The 25,642-nt window shown below is 48.4% G+C and overlaps 1 protein-coding gene across 1 annotated transcript in view; it reads left to right on the forward strand.

The window, feature by feature from the left end:
- TMEM181 (transmembrane protein 181) overlaps positions 1-25,642 on the forward strand; it is a 99,250-nt gene that overhangs the window by 26,084 nt on the left and 47,524 nt on the right. Inside the window, 4 exon segments of the mRNA XM_030809912.1 lie at positions 9,795-9,898; positions 17,642-17,697; positions 20,663-20,753; positions 22,008-22,129. Coding sequence (XP_030665772.1) covers positions 9,795-9,898; positions 17,642-17,697; positions 20,663-20,753; positions 22,008-22,129 — 373 coding nt within the window.

The following is a 25,642-nucleotide window of genomic DNA, read 5'->3' on the forward strand; positions in this document are numbered from 1 at the left end:
TAAATTGTGTTTTGAGGTGGTTAGGCCTTGAATGTTTGCATAATAACTTTTTTTTGAAGCCTGCTTAATTCCTTTTTTTTTTTTTTTTTTGAGATAGGGTCTTGCCCTGTTGCTCAGGCTGGAGTGCAATGGTGCGATCTCAGCTCACTGCAACCTTTGCCTCCCAGGTTCAAGCAATTCTCCTGCCTCAGCCTCCCAAGAAGCTGGAATTACAGGTGCACGCCACCACACCTAGCTAATTTTTGTATTTTTAGTAGGGACATGGTTTCGCCATGTTGGCCAGGCTGGTCTTGAACTCCTGACCTCAGGTGATGCACCTGCCTCGGCTTCCCAAAGTGCTGGGATTACAGACATGAGCCACCGCGCCTGGCTTGTACTTAACTCTTGAATAGCTAAAGAAATGACTTATAATATACATAAGTTGGCCGATTAAAATTTTAGAGTTTCTATCCTGCTCCCTTTGAGAAGTTTCTTTTCCCATTAGCTGGTAGGTTACTTGAAAAGGAAAGATTTTAGTGAGGGGCCAAAGAGTGAATGTGAGGGAGTTGTGGGCCTTCTTTCTGCCCCGACCTCCACGTGCTGGGTGTGCGTTTGTGGGTTCCAGTCCCACCTCCACACCCTGCTGCCTGGGGCCTCAGTGGGCCTGTATCCTCTCACCCCAGCCTGTGTTTTCCCACTTGTGAAATGGGCCGATGTGCCTGTCCCACAGGGAAGCTCCCAGCCTGATACCAAATAAGTGCTCAGGAAATGCCAGCTCCCACTTCTGCGGCAGCCAGCTGGAGGGGAGACTGCATACGGTGGGGTCTTTGGAGATGTTGTCAGAACTAAATCCAAAATGCTTTCAAACAGAAAAAGTAGAGAGAGGAGAAAAAGCACAGCCATCGTTTCTAATAGCTAGCCTGGCTGAGTTCTCGCCACGCTGTTCTGACCACTGTGTTTATGATTCTACTCGCACCTGCCAGCAACTCTGTGAGATGAATCTTGTGCCTCTCTCCATTTTGCAGATGAGGAAACTGAGGGTCTGGGGAACTGTTTACTTGCCCGCTGTCATGTGGTCAGGAAGTGGGGAGCCAGGCTGTCAGGCAACAGGCCGGTGTTTTGGGCCAAAGAAGAAGAGATTATTTTTATGCAGATTGCAAAAATAAAAACGACAGTGTGAGAATGGGCTGGGAGATTTAAAGTCCCTGACCACTGCTCAGATCCTAATTTGTCAATTCTCACGTGGGAGATCCCGGCATGAGTTGAACAAACAGCAGGATGTGTAGTACCAGAAGTTCCCAGTCTTACCTGCCTGCCGTCGTGGTGGCTTGTGGAGACCGAGATGAAGGTGTTTCTCATACCCCTTGGGCCCCTGCTGCGGATGCTGGTGTTGCTGGGTTCTGTAGAGGTGGGAATGCTGGTGCTGGCTTCCCTCACATCTCTCCCTCTCGCTGCAGGACAGCAACTTGAGGTGTTCTCATGTCCTCTGCTCACCCGGATTGTATCTGTTTTGTAGTTCTGTGCAGCAGTCCCAGGGCAGCTGAGTGCTTGCGGACTGCTCGCCTCCCCTGCCTTGCCCTCCTGGCCCTGCTTTCTGAACCCTCATGAGCCCTACGTGGGAGGGGTAGGCAGTTAGTGGGCAAAGTCGTGTTGGTGCCGTGGTCCTGAGGTGCTCAGTGCATCTAATGGGGACATGGCTTTATAGCTGGCCCGGCCTGAGCAAGCATTGTGGCCTCAAGGATCAGGTCCCAGGGTGAAGGCTTTCTGGATGGGGCTGCCAGGAGCTGCTGTGCCCCAGCTACAGAAGCAGAGGGCCAAAGCCAGAGCCACAGACAGCAGGAAGAGACAACGCTGGGGGGAGGAAGTTCAATGTTGCAATTCAGTGGTTCGCTTACCATTTACCATTGCAGGGAAAATAGGAGAACATGGAGGAAAATAGAAAAAAACAGGGAAGAGTGAGTTAGTAAAAATGAGAGACATTGAAAGTTACTGGACCTGCACCATTCCTGAGGCTCATTGCTGGCCTTCAGGGGTGGGAGGCGAGCTGCAGGTGTCGGGAGGGCGTGGGGTGGATGCATAGTGGAGCCCCTGCAATGAAATCCTGAAAACTGGTATACCGTGTCCTGCAGGCGAGTGGACGGTTGCTTTCCCCCACAGAGCCTCCCGGTGGGGGCGGGGGTGGGGGTGGAGTGACCTGTCAGTGACAGCAGGATGGGCAGTGCTGCACGGCAGGGATGGCTGCTGACTGTCTTGCGTTCTGAAAGGACAGTTCCCAGCACCTCAAGACAGGAGGTTTTCTATGCCTATGTGACTTTGTATGTTGAGTTTCCTTTTAAATTTTATTTTATTTCTGGGGTGTGTGTACTGGTGGAAAACTTTGCATTTAGTGGAATATCTGAGGTGAATCTAAATAGATTCTTCCCAATCTCCTGGCTTGTGTACCTGGACGGTTGGAGTTGTTGTGTCCTGAGATGGGCCAGGCCACAGGCACAGGACTAGGGGTTTGGTGTGAGGCAGGTCATGTGTGAGGTACCTGCTTGATAGCCAAACGGGCATGCCAAGTGGTTGAGTAGGGGTCTGGAGTTGAGGGGAGAGGACTGGGCTGAGGTCTAGAGCAGGCCATTGTTCACACCTGCATTCTCTCGCAAGCCTGAGACAGGATGAGATTACCAAGGGAGTGAGAGTAGAGAAGGGGAGGGGACAGAGAGCGGTGTGTCCCAGGACGATGATGGTGAGGGAGGTGATGGGGTGAGGAAGATGATGGCGAGGAGTTGATGAGGGAGGTGATGGTGAGGGAGATGGTGGTGAGCTCATGAGGGAGGTGATGGTGAGGGAGGTGATGGTGAGGGAGGTGGTGGTGAGCTCATGAGGGAGGTGATGGCGAGGGAGGTGATGGCGAGGGAGGTGGTGGTGAGGGAGGTGATGGCGAGGGAGGTGATGGTGAGGGAGGTGATGGGGTGAGGGAGGTGATGTGGTGAAGGAGATGATGGTGAGTTGAGGGAGGTGATGGTGAGGGAGGTGATGGCAGGGAGGTGATGATGGAGGTGATGGGGTGAGGGAGGTGATGGGGTGAGAGAGGTGACGGTGAGGGAGATGATGGTGAGGAGTTGAGGGAGGTGATGGGGTGAGGGAGGTGATGGTGAGGGAGGTGATGGGATGAGGGAGGTGATGGGGTGAAGGAGATGATGGTGAGTTGAGGGAGGTGATGGGGTGAGGGAGGTGATGGTGGGGGAGGTGATGGTGGGGGAGGTGATGGTGGGGGAGGTGATGGTGGAGGAGGTGATGTGAGGGAGGTGATGTGAGGGAGGTGATGGTGAGGGGGGTGAGGGAGGTGAGGGGGTGAGGGAGGTGATAGGGTGAGGGAGGTGATAGGGTAAGGGAGATGATGGTGAGGAGTTGAGGGACGTGATGGGGTAAGGGAGGTGATGGTGAGGGAGATGATGGTGAGGAGTTGAGGGAGGTGATGGGGTGAGGGAGGTGATGGTGAGGGAGGTGATGGGGTGAGGGAGGTGATGGGGTGAGGGAGGTGACGGTGAGGGAGATGATGGTGAGGAGTTGAGGGAGGTGATGGGGTGAGGGAGGTGATGATGAGGAGGTGATGGGGTGAGGGAGGTGATGGTGGGGAGGTGAGGGAGGTGATGGGGTGAGGGAGGTGACGGTGAGGGAGATGATGATGAGGAGTTGAGGGAGGTGATGGGGTGAGGGAGGTGATACGGTGAGGGGAGGTGATGGTGAGGCTGTGGAGAGACTGACGAAAGTTTTCCAGCTCCTGTCTCATTTGGATTAGACACTCCACAAACCTCACCTTGCTTAGAAGCAGTCTTTTGGGAAAGAAGATGTATAATGAGGGAGACCTGGCTCACGGCGATTTGCATTATGGATGCAATTTTGGGGATAGGCGTTCCAGTAAAGGTGTATTTAGTTTTTCTAGGAAACACATCTGTGATATTTTAAAGCACCTGTGAAAGTGAGATTAATTTAGAAAGGGCCCAAAGAGTCAAGGGGACCAGGAGACAGTTTATTTCCTTGCCTTTGACAGATCTTCCAAGGGCCCCGCGGCTCTAGGCAGGCCAGAATTTGAGAGTGTGTTAGATGCCTCTTGTGAAAAGCTGCATGAGCCAGGAGGAGAAACTGACATGTGGCCCCAGCAAGAAGAAGAGACAGTGTTGAGAGCTGGCAGGGATTTTCTAGGAAGTCTTCCTGGCCTGGATAGCTGGGCCGAGGACTTCCTCAGCCGGTATGCCGACCCGGCCTGGGCACATGGGGAAGCATGGAGCCCCTTGCCTAGCATCTCTCCACCAACTTGAGGGAACAAAACAAACTCTTTTGGAATAACGAATGGAAGTTGAGTTGGGTAGATGATTTCATATGCCTCCCAGGTGCCAAGCCGTTCGCTGTCAGGCACTCCACTATGTAGTGCAGACCTCATCTATTGTAATGGTTTCACCTGTGGGCAGCCGTGAGTGATGGAGGGTGAGGGAACACTTCATGGAGAAGGTGGGACACAGCTGAACCTTGGATGCTGGGTGGGATTTAGGTGGCTTTGCTGGGAGAAGAGAGAGCATCTTAGATCAGCAGAGCGCTGTGTGAGTGGACCAGCCTGGAGTCTGGCTTAACCCTGTTGGGCAGCATCATAGAATTGAAGCTCTGGAGTCGGATTCGCGGGTTTCAGTGTTGCACTTAGCAGCTTTGTTATCTAGGGCAAGTAACGGAACCTTCCTAAGTCTGAGCTTTCTCATCTGAAAGGGGTTGCAATAGTACCTACCTCAGAGCTGTGATGACGGAGGGAGCGCGTAATTCACGTAGGATACGTGCAGGGTGGCAGGAAGGCTGGAGCGGGATTGTGGGGAAGGATCTCGGGGACTTTGAAAGGCCTGTCTAAACTTGATGGAGTAGGCTGCGGGCACTGTAGGCTTCCTGAGCAGGGCGAGGCTGTTAAAGTGCTGTAACGGCACAAAGGAAGGTGTGTTTGGAGGTGATGGCAGCAGCTGGTAGGAGTTTTTGGGGCCTGGACAGTGGGACTGGCATGCTGGGGATGAAGAGGAACTGGGGAGCAAGGACTCAGCTCTTCCTGGCTGGCTGAAAGTATGGGAGGAGCGAGAGAGGGGCATCTGAGATGGTGCCAGGTTTCGGGGTACGAGAATGGAGAAAGGGTGGAGGCAGGAAGTGGGCAGTGGAAGCGGGCTTTTCAGTTATGTTATATTTTGTTGTGTAGCTCAGTTTGAAACCTTTTGACCTTGAAGTACTGTAGGGCTTCTAGGTGAAAATGTGTTGGGCAACCCTGCGTCAGAGTGGGGTAGGGTGGGCAGGGAGGATGGCTCCCGAAGGCAGGGAGGATGGAGAGAGAAGCAGCAGGAGATGAGCTGGTGTTGGAAGACTGATGCGAGGGGTGGCCGGAGTCTAGGGCTCGAGGTTTCAAGAAGCACACGGGGACAACAGAGACGAGGAGAGGGAAGGCCTGGAGTCGGGGGCCCCCAGGGACCCTCTCCTGTTGGTAGGCTGTGTATATTTTCTGCATCACAGACTTGCCTCTATGTGTTTAGAAATATCCTCCCTTGGGGGACTGATCAGAGAGAGCCTTGGGCTCTCTTGGTCACTGAGACTTACTCGGTCACTGGTCTAGGTTGGCTTGATGTTAGAGACCTGTGAGCATTTCAGCAGGAGGCAGAGCTGCCAGTGGGTTTCTGGTGCAGAACCGGAGCCATGTTCTGAAGCGACTGGGGACTCCAGCCCTTGTGGTCACTGAGCTGGTCTCACAGCAGGGGGCTAGGTTAGTTCTGGCAAAGACACCTCCCCTCCCCCACCCCCATCTTTACCTTGGCTTCTCAATGTTTTGTTGTTTTGCCCATGGGCAACAGTTTTAGAGCTATGATTGATCTGAAACAGGGTCTTGTTTCTGAGGTTTCTGAACTCTCTGGTTTTGTGGCTCACATCTTTTTTATTTTAATTTTTTAGTGACAGGGTCTCGCCCTGTTGCCCAGGCTGAGTGCAGTGGTGCAGTCTTAGCTCACTGTAGCTTCAGATTTCTGAGCTCAAATGATCCTCCCCACCCCAGCCTCCAGAGCTGCTGGGACTACAGGCATGAGCCATGCTGGGCTGGTTCAGAACTTTTAGACTGGAATTCGAGAGCAGAAAGAGCCGCAGAGGGGAAGGTGTTGATCATTATGCAGACTCATCCTGTCCTGACGCTGCCTTGGCCCACGATAGTCCTGCAGGCTGCAGAGGGTCCCAGGACCGTAGGCCCTCCAGTGAGGATGCCTGCTTGTCAGGAAAATGAAGACGGTGGAAGCCAGGGCCTGGCGCCCACCCTCTCACCCACGAGCCTGGTGCAGCACAGGCGGTTATACCCAGCTTACACTTGCTCAAGAAGACAGATTATGTTGTTTTCTCTGGTCTTTTTTCCTTTGAGTTGGACGACTTGATTGCTGAACCAGAAAATTTTCTAATAAGTTGGACTTAAGTAGAAGTTTTCAGGAAGGGGAGACAATGGATTTTATTGAGCCTTCTGAGAGAGACTGGCAGGTGCCTGGGGCGAGTTGTGCCCTCATGCCCTTTTTTTTTTTTTTTTTTTTAATTGAGATGGGGTCTTGCTCTGTCGCCCAGGCTGGAGTACAGTGGCACGATCTAGGCTCACTGCAACCTCCACCTCCCGGGTTCAAGTGATTCTCCTGCGTCAGCCTCCCAAGTAGCTGGGATTATAGGCATGTGCCACCACATCTGGCTAATTTTTGTATTTTGAGTAGAGATGGGGTTTCACCATGTTGGCCAAGGCTGGTCCCGAACTCCTGACCTCAGGTGATCTGCCCGCCTCGGCCTCCCATGCCCTTTCTGGTGAGCCACTGCACCCAGCCTCTCATGCCCTTTCTTAAGGCCTCTTTTTGCAATGCTGCTTCTCATTTGCAAAATAACTGTGCTAGTAGGGGGTCAGTAATGTGTTTTTGAAATCAATATTTAAAATATATTTATTCTGGTTTTCTCTGCTTTCAAGTAATTTCTCTTGTGCTTTCAGCCTCTGCTTGGGGAGTTCTCGGAGCTCCTTAGTCTTGGGACTATGGCTGCCCCTGGGGGATGGGACCCCCAAGAACGTTCTAGTGGAGGAACTCAGAAATAGCAGTGTCATTGTTTAAAAGCTACTTGAGCTTTACAGTAGAGGGCCAGAGATAGCAGAGTGTTTCAGTACACTCTTTTTTTTTTTCTGAGGCGGAGTCTCGCTCTGTCGCCCAGGCTGGAGTGCAATGGCGCGATCTCGGCTCACTGCAGGCTCCACCTCCCGGGTTCACTCCATTCTCCTGCCTCAGCCACCCGAGTAGATGGGACTACAAGCGCCCACCACAACACCCGGCTAATTTTTTTTTGTATTTTCAGTAGAGACAGGGTTTCACCGTGTCAGCCAGAATGGTCTCGATCTCCTGACGTCGTGATCTGCCTGCCTTGGCCTCCCAAAGTGCTGGGATTATAGGCGTGAACCACCGCGCCTGGCCCCGTACACTCTTCTTCAATTCACAGGTGGGGAAACGGAGGTCTGGAGACAGTGTACGTGCTCAAGATGCTGCAGCCCTGCCCTCTGCACCCGCACTCCGCAGAGGTGGCTCTGAGACAGCGCTGCAGGCTTCGACCTACACCACCTCCTCTGGGCAAGCCCTGCGCTTCCCCTCAGGGGAGCACTTCACATAACCTGGCGCGTTTATGAAAACTAAGACCTTGACCTTGGTGCAGTACTGTTAACTGAACTAGAGGCTTTATTTGCATTTCCCCACCATCTAGTCCATTTAGCTTTGTGTCTTTTTTTTTTTTTTAACTGAAAAGGCCCTGAGTAGCTGTAGGAATCTTCCATTCTGCAGTGTTTTTTTTTTTTGTTTGTTTTTTGAGACGGAGTCTCGCTCTGTCACCTGGCTGGAGTGCCACTGCGCCTGGCTGCTAATTTTTGTATTTTTAGTAGAGACGGGGTTTCATTGTGTTGGCCAGGATGGTCTCTATCTCCTGACCCCGTGATCCGCCCACCTTGGCCTCCCAAAGTGCTGGGATTATAGGCATGAGCCACGGTGCCCGGCCATCTGCAGTGTTGAAACAATGTATTGAACACACCATGCTTAAACTAAGGAATAGACTTGACACCTGAGTTAACTGCGGAAGGTCAGAGGAGACACTTCTTCCCGGGCCAGCCTTCACACTTTGCAGGGCTTGCCCAGAGGAGTTGGTGTAGGTTGGAGCCTGCAGCGCCATCCCAGAGCCACCTCTGCACAGTTCAGGTGCAGAGGGCAGGGCTGCAGCATCTTGGGCACGTGCACTGTCTCCAGACCTCAGTTTCTCCACCTGTGAATTGAAGGTGTTGAGTTTGCTCCCTAAGGTCATTCCTATGGCTCTTGGGCCTCTGAGGATCTGTCAGGCCCCGGAGCCAAGTTGGGGCCAGGCCACCTCCTTCCCCAGCTCTCTCGTCTCATGTTTGTGGGTGAGTGCACTGAGTCCCGGGGCAGCTGCAGAGCCACCTATTCTTCATTTCTTCACCCAGTGACCCTGGTCTGTGTGCTCACTGCCCTGGTGGCCACGCAGGCCCTGCTGGGGGCAGCGGGCCCGGCCTTATCAGAGCCACGTCGCAGAGGTGTTGACTCACGGCCTCACCCTGGCCCTGAGACCGGCCTGGCAGTGACTTCTTGCTCTGCAACTGCAGTCTCAGGTGTGTGCCGCAGGGGTGTGGGCATGCAGGCCCGTGTGAGCTTTGGACCGTGAAGCCAGTAACCTTCCTGCAGGGCCAGGCTGAGCCTATGTCCATCTCCCCGGGTGGGTGTGCAGCTGCTTGTCCCTGAGATGAGGTGCTCGGGCTCCTTCCTGCTGGCCTGACTCCCAAGACCAGAACATGCGAGGACAATGGAGAACACAGAAGACAGAGCGAAACAGACAGCGCCGCATGTCCCTCTGGTCTGTGGGTCTCCTCCTCAGGGCACAGGGCGGGGGCCGGCCACACCCCTTTTGTCGATGGTTTGACTGGGACACGGCTATCCTCATGCGTCCTGTGCTGCTCAGAGAAGCAGAGCTGTGCCTTGCAACAGAGACCGAGTGTTCCCAAAGCCTCACATGTACTGCCTGGGCCTTTACAGAGTTTTATTTTGTTTGCTGGCCCCTGATACGGGGTGTTCTGAAAGAAATGATCCCTGCCTCCTAGAGTTTTCCTGTGACTGGGTGGGAAGCTGGGAGGGCGAGTGAGTTTCCCCATCAGTGTAAATCACAGAAAACTGCACAGCAAGGCAGCGTCCGTGTTGGTGGGTGGCACGAGGGGAACCTGAAGTTGTGGAGGACTTGGGACAGGAGGAATCAGGCTGTGGGCTCGTGGGAATGGCAGAGGGAGGAGTGTGGTGCTGGCAGGACCTGGAGCTTCGAGTGGGGCCCGGCAGTGTCACCCGCATAGGCCGTGTGCTTGTGGGTGTGCCAGTGTGTGTGCGTGTGTGTATGTATGTGTGTGCACGGGGTGAGTAGTGGGATCTGGCCACTGCCTCTGCGGCAGTGACCCCTGGGGGGCCTAGGAGCCCCCGCAGTGCGTTCTTGAGTGTGGAGTTGGTGTGCCGCATGCAGACCGTGGCGGCCAGTGTGTCCACGGACCCTCTAACCGGGAACGTGCAGGAACGCGCGGCTCCTGAATCGGCCGCCGAGGCTGTTTTGTCAGGAGGTTACCTGGTGGCAGTGCAGGCCCACTTCAGAAGTGAGGGGCTGGGAGGGGAGGTGGGCAGTGTCGTGTGGGGAGGGGTGTTGCTGCAGGGCCGCTTTCCTGTGACCCCCGGGCCTTCACCTGACCGTCCCTCACTGCTGGCTTCTGCCCCCAGGCTGGCGCCCATGCGGCTCTACACGCTCTCCAAGCGCCACTTTGTCCTCGTGTTTGTCGTCTTCTTCATCTGCTTTGGCCTGACCGTCTTCGTTGGGATCAGAGGTAAGGTTCGTTTTTTACTCAGTGAATCTTTTGCCATGTGCGGTCGCCCTGGCGTGTTGCTTTTGGTCAGCCCAGCTGTGCCCCTGTCTCCCACTGCTAAGGGCCCCAGCGTGGAGGGAGAAGTGCCCACAGGCTGGATGGGGTCCCAGCCCTGTGCTTCTAGCTGCTCTGTCTCTTGTGGGGGAGGTGCAGTAAGTAGCCCCAAGTGACCCTGGCCATGCCCTGTGCAGCAGCCAGGGGCAGCCTTGACCACATGCCTTCATTGGCCAAGCAAACATTTCTTTTTTTTTTTTGAGACGGAGTCTCGCTCTGTCGCCCAGGCTGGAGTGCAGTGGCGCAATCTCGGCTCACTGCAAGCTCCGCCTCCCGGGGTCATGCCATTCTCCTGCCTCAGCCTCTCCGAGTAGCTGGGACTACAGGCGCCCGCCACCACGCCCGGCTGATTTTTTTGTATTTTTTAGTAGAGACGGGGGATTTCACCGTGGTCTCAATCTCCTGACCTCGTGATCCGCCCGCCTCGGCCTCCCAAAGTGCTGGGATTACAAGCGTGAGCCACTGCACCCGGCCTGGCCAAGCAAACATTTCTAATCTGCTGTGCACTAGACCCAGCTGGGCGCTGGTGCGTCCAGAACATGCTGCCTGGTTGGGGAGACAGGCCACGGAAGAGCTCCGATGCAGCTAATGGGGTGGGGAGGAGAGTGGGGGGCTGATGGCTGTGAGCTTGGCGCGGGGTGGCTGTAGGAGCAGTGAGATCATCTAGGCCAATCCACTTTCTTATGGATGGAGAACCTGAGAAGCCAAATGGTTTTCACAAGATTCCCAGAGACCCAGGGGTCTTCAGCCCCGTGCACAGGGCAGGCAACCAGGAGCCTGACTTGTTTGGAGAGAATCTATTCCTGCATTGCTTTGTTTCCCTCTTAAATAAAATATCTTTTTCCATAAGGGTGATTTCTGGTAGATGTTATTTAATTGATTGACTTAATACTAAAATGTGAATGACAATTAGGCTTAACCTGTCCTAGAGGCAATTTGTGCCTCAAAAGGCTAGTTTCTTACCCAAAACCGGGTTGGTAAATGGACGAAGAAGCTGGGGGAAGAGGGTGGCTCTTCAGGTGCTGTTTATCTGATGGTGATGGTGATAATAGCAACTGTAGCCAACTTCTTTTCTTTCCCATTAAGTCATCAAGAAGTAAAAATTACATTAATTACAGCACAAGATATATCCATGATCTTACTTGATTTTCACTGCTATCCTTTAAGATTGGTAGGGGAGGCATTAATATTCTCATGGTCTCCAGTCTCAGTGGGACCTCAGCCACCTTCTGTTCTTTTAAGCCACTCTTCTGTCTCAAACGTCTGTGATTATATCAAAGCCTCTCCACTCTTGCAGAAATGAGAAATGTAAAGTGATGCACCAAGGCTGAGATACAAGTGATGTCAGGTTTTCTACATCCCCTTCTTTCTTTCCATACAGTACTCTATTAGTCAGAGTTCTCCAGAGAAACAGAATCAATACGAAATATCTACCTGTCTATCTGCCTGCCTGCCTGCCTATCCTGTCTGTCTGTCTATCCTACCTGTCTGTCTGTCTATTATAAGGAATTGGTCACATGATTATGGAAGCTGAGAAGTCCAAAGGTCTGCAGTCAGCAAGTAAGAGGCCAGGAGAGCCCATGGTGTAGTTCCAGTCCAAGCCCAAAGGCATGAGAACTAGGAGAGCTGATGGAGTAAGTTCCAGCCGAGTCCAGGTCCGAGTCTGAAGGCAGGAGACCAGTGTCCCAGCTGGACATAGAGACAGCAAATTCCCCCTTACTCAGCCAATTTGTTTTATTCAATGGATTGGATGAGGTCCACCCACATTGGAGAGAGCAATCCGCTTGACTCAGTCTACCGATTCACATGTTAATCTCATCCAGAAACAACCCACAGACACAATAGAATAATGTTTAACCAAATGTCTCAGCACCCTGTGGCCCAGTCATGTTGACACATAAAATTATCACAAGTACTCTGCTCCTGATTATTTTATGTGATAAGGTTATTATTATTTTAGAGTTAGGAGTACCTTAGGGACTATTGGCTTAGTAACTGTCATTTTGCAAATGAGGAAGTCAAGACCCAGAAAGCCTTGTTAGTGAAGACTAGAGTCCAGATTCTTCTTTTTTTTTTTTTTTTTTTTTGCCCAGGCTAGAGTGCAGTGGTGCGATCTTGGCTCGCTGCAACCTCTTCCTCCCCAGTTCAAACGATTCTCCAGTAGCTGGGATTACAGGCACCTGCCTCCACGCCTGGCTAATTTTTGTTGGCATTTTTAGTAGAGACAGGTTTTCACCATGTTGGCCAGGCTGGTCTCGAACTCCTGACCTCAGATGATCCGCCTGCCTCGACCTCCCAAAGTGCTGGGATTACAGGTGTGAGTCAGACTTGGCTGCAGCCAGCCAAGTCTAGATTTTTCTGATTCCCAGTTCTTAATTCTTTCCAGGAAACCAGACTGCCTTACTTCCTGGGTTAAGAGTTCACTCAGGTGAATCTGTTTAAAAGGGGCCTCATTGTGGACACAAGCGTCTTTCCTACATTTGATATATCCTTCCCAGCATTCCTAAATGCATTCCAGAGACATGTTACTGCCTTGTATTTCCTTCTTTTGAGTGGAGGATTGTTGGCAGACAATCCTGGCCATGGTCACTGAGGCAGCCCAGAAAAACTGACAGCACCAGTTGAGAGTGATACGTTTTGGAACAAATCCAGTTCTAAATTAAATTAAAATCAGATTCACAGTGTTTCCATTGACTACTACTTTTAAGGCCAGAACTCTAAAGAAATCTGTGAAGCTTGGAGAGGATTCTGGGAAGACGGTGGAGTAGGAATCGATGTCTTCTACTTAGAGAACAGCTGCAGTGGCAGAATCTGTATGGTATAACTGTTTTGGAACTCCAGAGTCTGTTGAAGCCTTCCCACTTTGAAGGGAATGCTTGTACATTAGATTGTGGCTAATTTTGGTCAGTGCAGCTCTTAGCACAGTAGCAGGTACCCATCTTCCACTGCAGGCCTATAGCAGGCAGCTGAATGTGTGTTCCTAGAGCTTACAGAAACCAAGGTGGGTAAAAAGGACCCTGTCCTCCAGATTATCAGGCATCTGTGCTCTGATCGCTGATGCTGCTTCTGATTGCGGAAGTACGACGAAGTAAGAGTGGCTGCTGTTGTTGTACCTCCCTCAATTGTTGGAAGCCCCTCCCCCGCTGGCTAACGTTACTTCCAGGGGATTTAAAGGGCTGGCAGTTTTTTACCCCTTCATTTTTGTCTTTTTCCTTTCTCGGGAGTCAGACATCGAAGACCAGGACATTCAAAACTGCTAATACAGGGAAATTTAAAAAGTCACTACACCTGCCCAGAGGAAGGCACAGGCTCAGAGAAGACCTGAGAAGACCTTAAGTTTACATCTCAGGCTGATCCTTTGCACAGAGACAGTCTATAACCACAACAAAAACAAAAATTCAAAAATGAATAACAGCAAACTCTGAGGAAGGGGAGAGTCTGGTTTCCAGAGGTACATTATTAGACTTAAGTGTCCACTTTTAAACAAAAGGTCACAAGGCGGCCGGGCGTGGTGGCTCACGCCTGTAATCCCAGCACTTTGGGAGGCCGAGGTGGATGGATCACGACGTCAGGAGATCGAGACCATCCTGGCTAACATGTTGAAACCCCATCTCTGCTAAAAATACAAAAAATTAGCCAGGCGTGGTGGCGGGCACCTGTAGTCCCAGCTACTTGGGAGACCGAGGCAGGAGAATGGTGTGAACCCGGGAGGCAGAGCTTGCAGTGAGCCGAGATCACGCCACTGCACTCCAGCCTGGGTGACAGAGCAAGACTCCATCTCAAAAAAAAAAAAAAAAAGTCACAAGGCAAACAAGTATGACCCATTGAAAGGAAAAAAATGAACTGTCAGAATCTGTCTCTGAGTAAGACCATTTGACAGATTTGTTAGGCAGAGACTTTAAAACAGCTGTCTTAAAGATGCTGAGGCAACTAAAGGAAGAGACATGGAGACAGTCAAGAAAACAATGTATGAATAAAAAGATAGAAAACCTAAAAGGAAACCAAAAAGAAATTCTGGAGATGAAAAGTGCTACGCTAGAGTGATACAAAGGCAGATTTGAAGAGGTAGAGGAAAGAATCAGTGAATCCAAAGATAGGACAGTGGAAATTTTTGAGTCTGAGGAACAGAAAAACAAAAGTAAAATGAACAGAGACTGAGGGACCTTTGGGACACTATCAAATGGACCAACATACACACTGTGGGAGTCTGAGGAGGAGAAGAGATAGAGAATGGGTCAGAGAGAATATTTCAAGCAGTGATGACTGAAAACTTCCCAAATTTGGTGAATGTGAATATAAACATCCAAGAAGCTCAATAAACTCAAAGTAGGATGAACTCAAAGATACCCACACCAAGATATAATCAAACTGTAGAAAGCCAAAAACAGAATCTTGAAAGCAGTAAGAGAGTGACTCATCACATACAAGGGATTCTCGGTAAGTTTGTCAGCAGATACCTCATCAGAAACTTTGGAGGCCAGAAGTCAATGGGCTAATACATTCAAAGTTCTAAAAGAAAACTGTTGGCCGGGTGCAGTTGCTCACGCCTGTAATCCCAGCACTTTGGGAGGCTGAGGCAGGTGGATCACCTGAGGTTGGGAGTTCAAGACCAGCCTGACCAAGGTGGAGAAACCTCATCTCTACTAAAAATACAAAGTTAGTTGGGCGTGGTGGCGCATGCCTGTAATCCCAGCTACTTGGGAGGCTGAGGCAGGAGAATCGCTTGAACCAGGGAGGTGGAGGTTGTGGTGAGCTGAGATCGCGCCATTGCACTCCAGCCTGGGCAACAAGAGCAAAACTCCATCTCAAAAAAACAAAAAAAAAAAAACAAAACTGTCAGTCAAGAATCCTATATGTAGCAAACCTGTCCTTTAAAACTGAGGGAGAAGTTAAGGCATTCCCAGATAAAATTTAAGGAAGTTACTACTATTAGACCTGCCCTGCAAGAATTGCTGAAGTGAGTCCCGTAGGTTGAAATGAAAGGACACTAGACAGTAACTTGAAGCCATATGATTTCAGTAAAGGTAAATACTTGGGTAATTATAAAAGCTCATATTGTAACAATGGTGTATAACTCCATTTTTTTTGTTTTCAACATTATTTGAAAGACTAACATTTAAAAGCCAACTATTACTGTAAAATCTAGTATTATTATAACTGGTTTGTAACTGCACATTTTGTTTTCTACATAGTTTAAGAGACTAATGCATTAAAACTCATTTTATGTTTTTGGACACAATATATAAAGATAGGCTTTTGTCACAATTGTGACAGCAGTTGAAAGAGGTGGGGATGGAGCTGTTATAGGTGCAGAATTTTTACATATTATTGATGTTAAGCTGGTATAAATTTAAATTAGAGTGTTATAACTTCAGGATATTAAAAGAGGTACAAAAAGGCTATGAGACATACAGAGAACAAAGGCATATATAGAAAGCAAAATGACAGAAGCAAGTTTCTCCTGAGTAGTAATTAAGTGTAAATAGATTAAACTCTCCAATTAAAAAGCAGAGGTTGGCAGAATGGGTTTTAAAACACTGTGCTCCAGCTATATACTGTCTACAGGAGACTCACTCTAGATCCAAAGACACAAATAGGTTGAAGTAGAAGGATGGAAAAGGTTATGCCATGCAAATAGCACCACATGATCCAGCAATTTCACTTCCGTGTATATACTCAAGAGATTTGAAAGCAGGGTCTTGGCCGGGCATGGTGGCTCATGCCTGTAATCCCAGCACTTTGGGAGGCTGAGGCAGGTGAATCACCTGAGGTTAGAAGTTTGAGTCCAGCCTAACCAACATGGTGAAACCCCGTCTCTACTAAAAATACAAAAATTAGCCAGGCGTGGTGGTGCATGCCTGTAATCCCAGCTACTTGGGAGGCTGAGGCAGGAGAAACGCTTGAACCAGGAGGTGGAGGTTGCAGTGAGCCGAGATCACGCTGTTGTACTCCAGCCTGGGCAACAACAATGAAACTCCGTCTCAAAATTAAAAAAAAAAAAAAAGGGTCTTGATATTTGTACACTCATGTTCATAGCAGCATTATTCACAATAACAAACTGGAATTAACTACAGTATCCATTGACAGATAAATGGACAGAGGAATGAAATGTGGTATACACATACAGTGGAATATTTAGCCTTAAAATAAGGAAATTCGGCCGGGCGCAGTGGCTCACACCTGTAATCCCAGCACTTTGGGAGGCGGAGGTGGGTGGATCACAAGGTCAGGAGTTCAAGACCAGCCTGGCCAACATGATGAAACCCCGTCTCTACTAAAATAAAAAATTAGCTGAGCATGGTGGTGAGCACCTGTAATCCCAGCTACTTGGGAGGCTGAGGCAGGAGAATCGCTTGAACCTGGGAGGCAGAGGTTGCAGTGAGCCGAGATCCTGCCATTGCAGTCCAGCCTGGGCAACAAGAGTGAAACGCTGTCTCAAAAAAAAAAAAAAAAAAAAAAAAAAGTAAGGAAATTAATACAGAAGCTATAATATGGATGCATTTTGAGGACATTATACTAAGTAAGCCATTGGAAAAAATATAAATACTGTAAGATTCACTTATATGGGGTACTTAGAGTAGTCAAAATCATCAAGACAGAAAGTAGAGTGGTGGCAGCCGGGGGCTGGGGGAGGGGAATGGGGAATTGTTTGATAGGCACAGCGTTTCAGTTTTGAATTGTGGAGATGGATGGCAGTGATGATTGCACAGTGAACGTATTTACTACCACTGAACTGTATACTTAAAAATGGTTAAAATGGGCATGGCGCAGTGGCTCACGCCTGTAATCCCAGCACTTTGGGAGGCTGAGGCGGGCGGATCACCTGAGGTCAGGAGTTCGAGACCAGCCTGATCAACATGGTGAAACCCTGTCTCTACTAAAAATAAAAAATTAGCCGGGCGTGGTGGCACATGCCTGTAATCCCAGTTACTCGGGAGGCTGAGGCAGGAGAATTGCTTGAACCTGGGAGGTGGAGGTTGTGGTGAGCTGAGACTGTGCTGTTGTACTCCAGCCTGGGCAACAAGAGCAAAAAGAAAAAAAATAGTTAAGATGTCAAGTTCTTGGATCTATAGAAAAAAATGGTTAAGATGGCAAATCTTATGTATATTTTATCACAATAAAAATTGGGAAAAAAACTGAGGTTCGTATACCATTATTTCAGTTAAAACTTTATGCTTTCCTGCTTATATTAGCATATATTATGTTTATAACCCTTAATAAGTATTTTTGGAAGACTGGATTAATTGGATGAGCAGATAAGTGTGTCTCAGGTTTTGGAAGAAATCTTTATATTTTACAGAATATATAAGACAGAGTCTCTATAGTTAATGCCTTCTTGGGCCCATGCATGTAGAGGGAGCTCTCGTTGAGAGCTTAGCAGGGCATTTCCTGTGGAAACCCTCTGTGTCGTATGCCAGTCATGCTGGTTGACTTGTGTTGGGAAGTCGTGAAGCACAGCAGAGTAGATATTCTGTGTCTGTGTTTGTGTGTTTATATCTTTTACTTACACATTGTATAATCTCTAAAGAAAAACCAGATAAATTAAGGTCATCTTCATGTAATGTATGAGTCTTTCTTGGAATTTGGAAAAAAATACTAAATTATCAATATCACTATAATCTGCTTTTGTCCTTTTCTGTTACACTTTAGGACCTAAAGTGATCCAGACTTCTGCGGCTAATTTTTCACTAAATAATAGCAAAAAGGTAAGACTGGGTCTGAGTAGCAGCTGGGTGGTGGGGTGCATTATAAACCTCAGGTCACTGAGAAATGGTTCTGCTTAGAGTCTTTAAGGTAGTCTGCCCGTGCCTTGCAGCTTCTCAGGCAACACATTTCTTCTTCCACTGTCAGCCGCTGGCCTCTGGGTTCTTGTCTGCTAAAGTCGCCATTTCTGCTGTAATAAACACCTCACTACTTACGAAGATGGTGGTATTACCTCTTAGGGAGCAATTGTTCATTTCCAAAGAGTAGTTAACTTATCCTGATTCCTTGTCTCTATAAGTCCTATCAGATTGTAATTTTTAATAATGATACCACTCAGGTGTCTCATCTTTCTTATATTTGCCCAGGTTAAGAATTGGCGTCTGTCAGGTTTCTAATGGTACATTTCTTTCTAATGATTACTTTGTATTCCTTGTGTGAACTCAGTTTAAGTGAAAAATCCTTTAAAAAATACACCTTAACTTGGCTGGGCGAGGTGGCTCATGCCTGTAATCCCAGCACTTTGGGAGGCTGAGGCCAGCAGATCACGAGGTCAAGAGATTGAGAGCATCCTGGCTAACATGGTGAAACCCCATCTCTACTGAAAATACAAAAAAATTAGCTAGGCATGGTCGGGGGCGCCTGTAGTCCCAGTTACTCGGGAGGCTGAAGCAGGAGAATGGCGTGAACCCGGGCGAGGGAGCTTGCCATCAGCCAAGATGGTGCCACTGCACTCCAGCCTGGGTGACAGAGCGAGATTCCGTCTCAAAAAAAAAAAAAAAAAAAGCCTTAACTTTTTACCACCTTTAGAGAAAACCAGAGGTTCTTTCAATTGGAGAATTTTGGTTTCCTTGAATAAATACTAACTTGTGAGAGCCCGGACAACTAAACCTTTTTTTGTGTGTGAAACATAACTTTACCTATAAACTGAACACAGTTGCCCTACATCTTCGAGGCAGCATGATATATATAGTTTAAATCTGATTATATGACTCCAAATCCCCCTTCTGTCTGTTCTCACAGTTCCCTGCTAGTTTTCTACCCTTATAATTTTGCAAAAAGTCAAAAGAAGAAAAAGTACTAAAACTTAACACCATTTGATTCTTCTCTTTGCTACTGCTAGTTTGAAAGGGCCCTCTGCATAGCCTGTTTTCACATTTCCTTTGCATTGCTTTATTTTCTTTCACTGTTGGCGTGATGATCTGATTTGAAGAGGTGCCACCATGGGCTTTCCTGGTAGTAGTTCATCTTTTACAATTTCTGTCTCTCAGGGTGTGAGTCTCTTTTTGACACTGAACACAGCAGCCATTCCACTGAACTGACTTGCTTCCAAGAGACCATCCTCACTTCACTAAGACAGTAGCTCATTCCTGGAGAGATTTCCTGCCTTGATGGTTTTTAGGCAAGCCTTTAGTCCTAGGGAGTTTTATTGAGACCCTGACAGAAGTATTAAGACACAAAAACACATTCATTTGAGACTAGCCTGGGCAACATAGGGAGACTGTGTCTCTACAAGAAATTTAAAAATAATCTGGGTGTGGTGGGGCACACCTGTAGTCCCAGCTACTTGGGAGGCTGAGGTGGGAGGATCACTTGATCCTGAGAGGTTGACGCTGCAGTAAGCCATAATTGCACCACTGCACTCCAGCCCTGGGTGACAGAGCACGACCCTGTATTTAAAAAAAAAAAAAAGAAAAGAAAAAGAAAAAACACATTCACCTCCAAAGACGTTGCATTCAAATAATGCTTTTCTTTGGAACCATGGGTGGGCTGCTTCAGTAACTCTATCTGTGGCCTGCTGCTGTTAAACACCAATATTAAGTCTTTCAAAAGATACTGCAGAAGAATCACTGGCAACATCGTCACCCCTAATTTTTCTCTCCAGGGGTGTTAAGATTTTCTTTCAGAAAGCTAAAAATAGCAGACGTCAAAGAGCAATTTGCCTGGCATATGGATACTAAAGAAATAATTCTTGGCCAGGCACGGTGGCTCATGCTTGTAATCCCAGCACTTTGGGAGGCCGAGGTGGGCTGATCATGAGATCAGGAGTTCGAAACCAGTCTGGCCAACGCAGTGAAACTCCGTCTCTACTAAAAATACAAAAATTAGCTGGGTGTGGTGGCAGGTGCCTGTAATCCGAGCTATTCGGGAGGCTGAGGCAGGAGAATCACTTGAACCTGGGAGGCAGAAGTTGCAGTGAGCCGAGATCATGCCCTTGCTCTCCAGCCTGGGCAACAGAGCTAGACTCCCGTCTCAAAAAGTAATAATTCTTGAGATATATTATCTTGTAAATATGAAAGCATTCTTTTGGTATTCTTTATTGTCTTATTATGTATCTCATCATTCTGCTCATTTTATTCTTTTTCCAAGATGGCTTATTTCTTGGTATTTAAGTAAGTGTATTGTCCCCAAGGGTCCAAGTGTGGAAAGTGTCTGCTTAGAGATTTCTGTGAGAGACAGACATGAATTGCTGCTGGAAGTTAGTCGTTTCTTCTGAAAGGCAGAGTGTCACTTACGTTGTTGAAAGGAAAACCTCATGGCCGGGCGCGGTGGCTCACGCCTGTAACCTAGCGCTTTAGGAGGCCGAGGTGGGCGGATCACAAGGTCAGGAGATTGAGACCATCCTGGCTAACACGGTGAAACCCCGTCTGTACTAAAAATACAAAAAATTAGCCGGGCGTAGTGGCGGGCGCCTGTAGTCCCAGCTACTTGGGAGGCTGAGGCAGGAGAATGGCGTGAACCCAGGAGGCAGAGCTTGCAGTGAGCCGAGATCGCGCCACTGCACTCCAGCCTGGGTGACAGCGAGACTCCGTCTCAAAAAAAAAGAAAAAGGAAGACCTCACATATTTCTGTTTCAGAGCTAACACTGAAGCCTTTTTTGCTAAAAGTAAAGTTTGTGTGTTAAAATGATGTATTTGGTAGACTCAATGAAAAGGTCACATGGATTACTTTGTTTTTTTTTTTCTTCAGCTAAAGCCAATTCAAATACTTTCAAATCCACTGTCTACATACAATCAGCAACTATGGCTGACATGTATTGTTGAGTTGGATCAATCAAAAGGTATGGAGCTTGACATTTTGGAATGATTTTTCTTTGTACGAAGAAACATCGTATTTTAGATGTTGACCTCAGAATATTTGAACAAGTGCTCAAAGATAGATGTATAAGGATGTCCATTATTATTTATCATAGTAACAAATTGGAAACCCCTTAAATGTCTTCCAATGGGAGAGAAAGTTGCAATAGATAGACATCCTCCGTAGAGTCCTGGTCAGCTCAGCTCAGTGGCTGCATGGTGTCGGTGCTATAGCTGCCAGCCTTTTTCAGTGAGGATCTGGGAGAGAATTAAGACCTGATGCCCTAAAGTAATGGTTCTGGCCCCCAGGGACACTGGCCAATGTCTTGAGACAATTTCGTCACACACGGAGAAGAGGAGTGCTCCTGGCGTCTAGTGGGTAGAGGGCAGAGGTGCCGACACCTCCCCCCCTTCCACAACAAGGAATTATCTGGCACAAAATGTCAGTGATGCAGAGGCTGAGAAACCCTCCACTAATGCATCCATTGTTTATGATGAATTAGCTTCTGTCAATCTACAGTGGCACTAGTTTTATATCATCCTAGGGAGAATTGAGAAGATACCCAAATCATTTTCTGTTCTGTGCTTCGCATGAGACACTCTGGTTGAGAAAGAATTTGAAAAGATAACCCCATGACCACAGTAAATGAAGTGAAACAAATATATATTACAAAAAAATTATCCCCTCTTTGTAACATTTTAGAAAGCAAAAAATTCATATTACTGCGTATTTGTATGTCTAGAAAATGGTCTGGAAGGATAGACACGAAATATGAATTATGATTATCTCTAGGTGAAATTCTTAGTATTTAATGCTATCTTTATGATTTTTTAAAATGAGAATATAATTAGAAAAACCTATAATCAGAAGAAATAAGAAATCTATTTCTATTTTTGGTATAGAATTTGGTAAGTTAAAAATGTATGTGAGAAATTAAAAATATAAGTTCATTAGTCGTGAAATATTTACCCTTTTTGTGTGTGTGAAGTGAAACTGATGGATCTGAAGTGCAGGTTTTGACATAGACCCCTGGGTGCTGGGTTGGAATCTAATAGAAAGGCTTTTACTTTGCTGGGCAATTAAGAGATGTTCAAATGTGCTGAGGCCAGTGTGGCCTAAGGACCTTATGGGCTTTCTGTGTTTTCCTGGCTCCAAGGTCATTACAGAGCCAGGAAGGCACCTTTGTAGGTGTGATGTGCCTGGCGTGGTCTCTAACACTGAATTTTTTTCTTTGTAGAAACTTCTATTAAGACAAGCTTTCCCATGACTGTTAAAGTCGATGGTGTAGCTCAAGATGGAACCACGATGTACATTCATAACAAAGTTCACAACCGGACAAGGACCCTCACATGTGCAGGGGTGAGTGTGTGGGGTGAGCCCCACAGTCAGTCCTCAGGCTGCGTACACATTTAATTACAGAGCCACTTTCTACTGTAGAAGATAGCATGGTAAGAGGCTTCGAGAAATTGTTCTTAAGTGGAAAACAATGGAGTCATACCAAAGATGGCATAAGAAAACTTACTTATTTTTATAGTTGGATACCCTTAAAAATTCTTATAAACGTACACATGCATTCACACATCCATGAACACACGTGTACACACATATGCATGCACACACACGTACTGCCAGCCACTCTGAGCATACGTGGTACTTGTTTTTACTGTGTGTGTGACTTTCTGCCCAGCGTGTCCCTAATGAATGTTATGGGCTGCCTCCTCATACGAACATCTGCCACTGGCTGTGGTCACTGTTTTTTTTTTTTTTTTTTTTTTTTTTTTGTTTAGAGACAGGTTTTTGCTCTGTCACCCAGGCTGGAGTGCAGTGGCACAGTCACAGCTCACTGCAGCCTCAAACTCCTGGGCTCAAGCAATTCTCCTACCTTAACTTCCCAAGTAGCTGGGACTATAAGCATGTTGCCACAGGCCTGACTAATTTTCCATGGTCACTCTTGACTGAGGCTTTGGGTTGTTCCCAGCCGAGTGATGCATGCCGTAATCCGTCTGTGTGAAGCCGAGTACCTGGGCCTCTTGGGGGTCAGGGGCCTGCCTTTTTGAGCATCTACTTCAGAGCACAGTGTGGCTAAGGGGTAGGAAACCTGGGGTCCACAGTGGGGAATGAGCCCTCACGCTTGATTTCATTGGCACTGTATTCTGTTCAGAGTCCAAAGAATCAGAACCAGATTCCTGCTATAGCAAGGAGTCCACCTCAGGCACAACAGGTTATTGGCAGCGTGGAGAACTTGGAGAGCATCAAAACAGGGCAGTGCATTTTCTTACAGGATTAGAAAAGTAATGTCAGAAGCCAGATGGCAAGTAGTTTGTCTGCTAGGTGTCATGTCAAGTACTGTCCACTCATTGTCTCGTTCAATCCTCATGGCAGGCCCATGAAGTAGAAACTACTATTAGAGCCTGTTTTGTAGAAGAAGAAACTGAGGCTTAGAGAGGTCTAAACCATTGCCCAAGGTAACGCAGATATTAAGTGCAGGGCCCAGGATTTAAACCTGTGCCCTTTTATTCTGAAGCTTGTGGCCTTAACCACCATGCATACTGCCTAGTTACTAGTGATACATATACTGGCCCTGTTTTTCCTAGCAAGAAAGAATCCAAGGGCTGGGCGCGGTGGCTCATGCCTGTAATCCCAGCACTTTGGGAGGGGAGGGTGGGAGGATCACGTGGGACTGGCCTTTCATTCTGCTTCCAGGGGCTGAGTCAGCTTCCAAAGTGTATTTTCCCCATCTATAAAGTTGGGATCCAGCCTTCCCTGCCTGCCTTAGGAAAGCAGTAAAGATCAAGGTGAATAACATGTGTGAATGTGCCTTACGTGTGCAGCCTGAGGCATCCCTACGTCCCCCAATGAGGCCTGTGTGTGGGAGGGGTGCGATCAGTACTGCTGAAGGGATAACAGGTGTGAGTGTCAGACAGGACCATGGCCCAAGAAGCTGCTCTCTTCCCATCCGAGGGCCTGGCGGCCACTTCCACCTGGACAGCTTGATGACACCCACCTTGCTGTGCTGCCTCAGATTGAGGCTCAATGGACCGTTAGTCAGGGGTTGCTTATTTGGAGCTGTTGAGACCCATTGTCCTGGTTTGCTTGCACTGAGTGGTTGCTCAGCACACAGGACTTTCTGTTTTAAAATTGGGACAAGTGGGTTGCCCTACCTAAAGCCTTTGCTTCAAGCAGGGCCAGGCTGCCAGGGTACTGGCTGGCCTGCATTGTTGCTTCTTGGATGTGCCCACTGTGCTGTGCACCTTGAGAATGGCCCTTCAGTGCATCTTCATGGTTTCTTCCCGCTTCCGTTGTTGGCCCTACCTCATTTTACACTGTGTTACCCCTTGGGAATATCTTGCTTCTGTTCCCTGTCTACTCAGGTCTCTAACCCTGCAAGGAGCATTGCCCTGGCTTTAAAAAGCATGGAATTTTTACATTACAGAGATATTTACCACCCTCTTATATTACTTTTTTTTTTTTTTTTAAACACACAGTCTTGCTATGTTGCCCAGGCTGGCTTTGGACTCCTGGGCTCAAGCAATCCTCCTGCTTCAGCCTCCCAAGTAGCTAGGATGACAGGTATGCACCACTGTGCCTGGCTTGCTTTTTTTTTTTCTACTGTAAAGAAAAGCCATTGTCTGACTTAGGTAGCAAGGCTTTCCACGCCTTGCAGGTGAGAAAGCTGTGGTACCATCACGCGATTTTCAGAAGTACATCATAGTCAGCAGCAGAACCGTGGTTTGAACTTGGGATGCCAGAATTGCTGGTGTAGTTTTTTTAAACTCGTAAGTATATGCAGCCTGAGATACAGCTCTTTTGTTAATTAAAACATCCCTGAAAAGTGAGACAAATTCTTAAACTCGCAAGAGATGTTTGTCTACCCAGCAAAAATGTATTTACAAATTTTAAGCCATCCCTTCCTGCATAGTCCTTAGCCACCCCTGCCTCTGCGCATCATCCTGTGACCCGACTGCCAGAGGGGATAGGTGAATTTAGTTTTGTCGAGAAGGTGGACCACACACTTAAAGCCCAGAGGGCAGGCAGCAGATTGCAATGAGAGCTGATCAGGTGGAAAGGAAGCCTTGGCCTCCCTTTCCAATGTGATGAAAATAGTATATGACCTGTACTTCCGGCATAGGAGAGTGGGAGGTGGGCGGGTGGCCAGCCAGAGGGCTTTTAGCCCCTTTGCAGGGCAGCCCCTCCCTGCGGAGCACTGTGGGCTTCGGTGCAGGCCCAGGGCTGCTAGTGGGCTGAAGTGTTTGGTGAGTTGAGATGGTGACCTTGGTGCTGCCTTCAGCCCCCTGCACACTCACCTCCTCTCTGCTTTCTCCCCCTTCCCTTAGATCAGCACCCCACTGTGTTACCCAACCCCACTCCTCGTCCCCCTCCCTGACAGTTGCCCTCTTGTCTTTTTGGGTTTTTTTGTTTGTTTGCTTTTGAGACGGAGCTTTGCTCTTGTTGCACAGGCTGGAGTGCAATGGTGTGATCTTGGCCCACTGCAGCCTCCACCTCCCAGGTTCAAGGGATTCTCCTGCCTCAGCCTCCTGAGTAGCTGGGATTACAGGCGCCTGCCACCACACCCGGCTGATTTTTGGCACTTTTAGTGGAGATGGGGTTTCACTGTGTTGGCCAAGCTGGTCTTGAACTCCTAGCCTCAAGTGATCCGCCCGCTTTGGCCTCCCAAAGTGCTGGGATTACAGGCGTGAGCCACCGCGACCGGCCACCCTCTTGTCTTTTTAAGCCTGCTGTGTAAAACCCGCACCTGTTTTCTTACCTGACCTCAGACATTCGAGGCTTGACCAGTCATTGGAGCGATGCCCTGTTAGAAAGCCAGAGAACCACCGGTTCGCTCTGGGCAGCAGCAGGATGGTGGAGAGCGAC

Source organism: Nomascus leucogenys, chromosome 3 (assembly GCF_006542625.1).
Source record: "Nomascus leucogenys isolate Asia chromosome 3, Asia_NLE_v1, whole genome shotgun sequence".
Taxonomy (NCBI): domain Eukaryota; kingdom Metazoa; phylum Chordata; class Mammalia; order Primates; family Hylobatidae; genus Nomascus; species Nomascus leucogenys.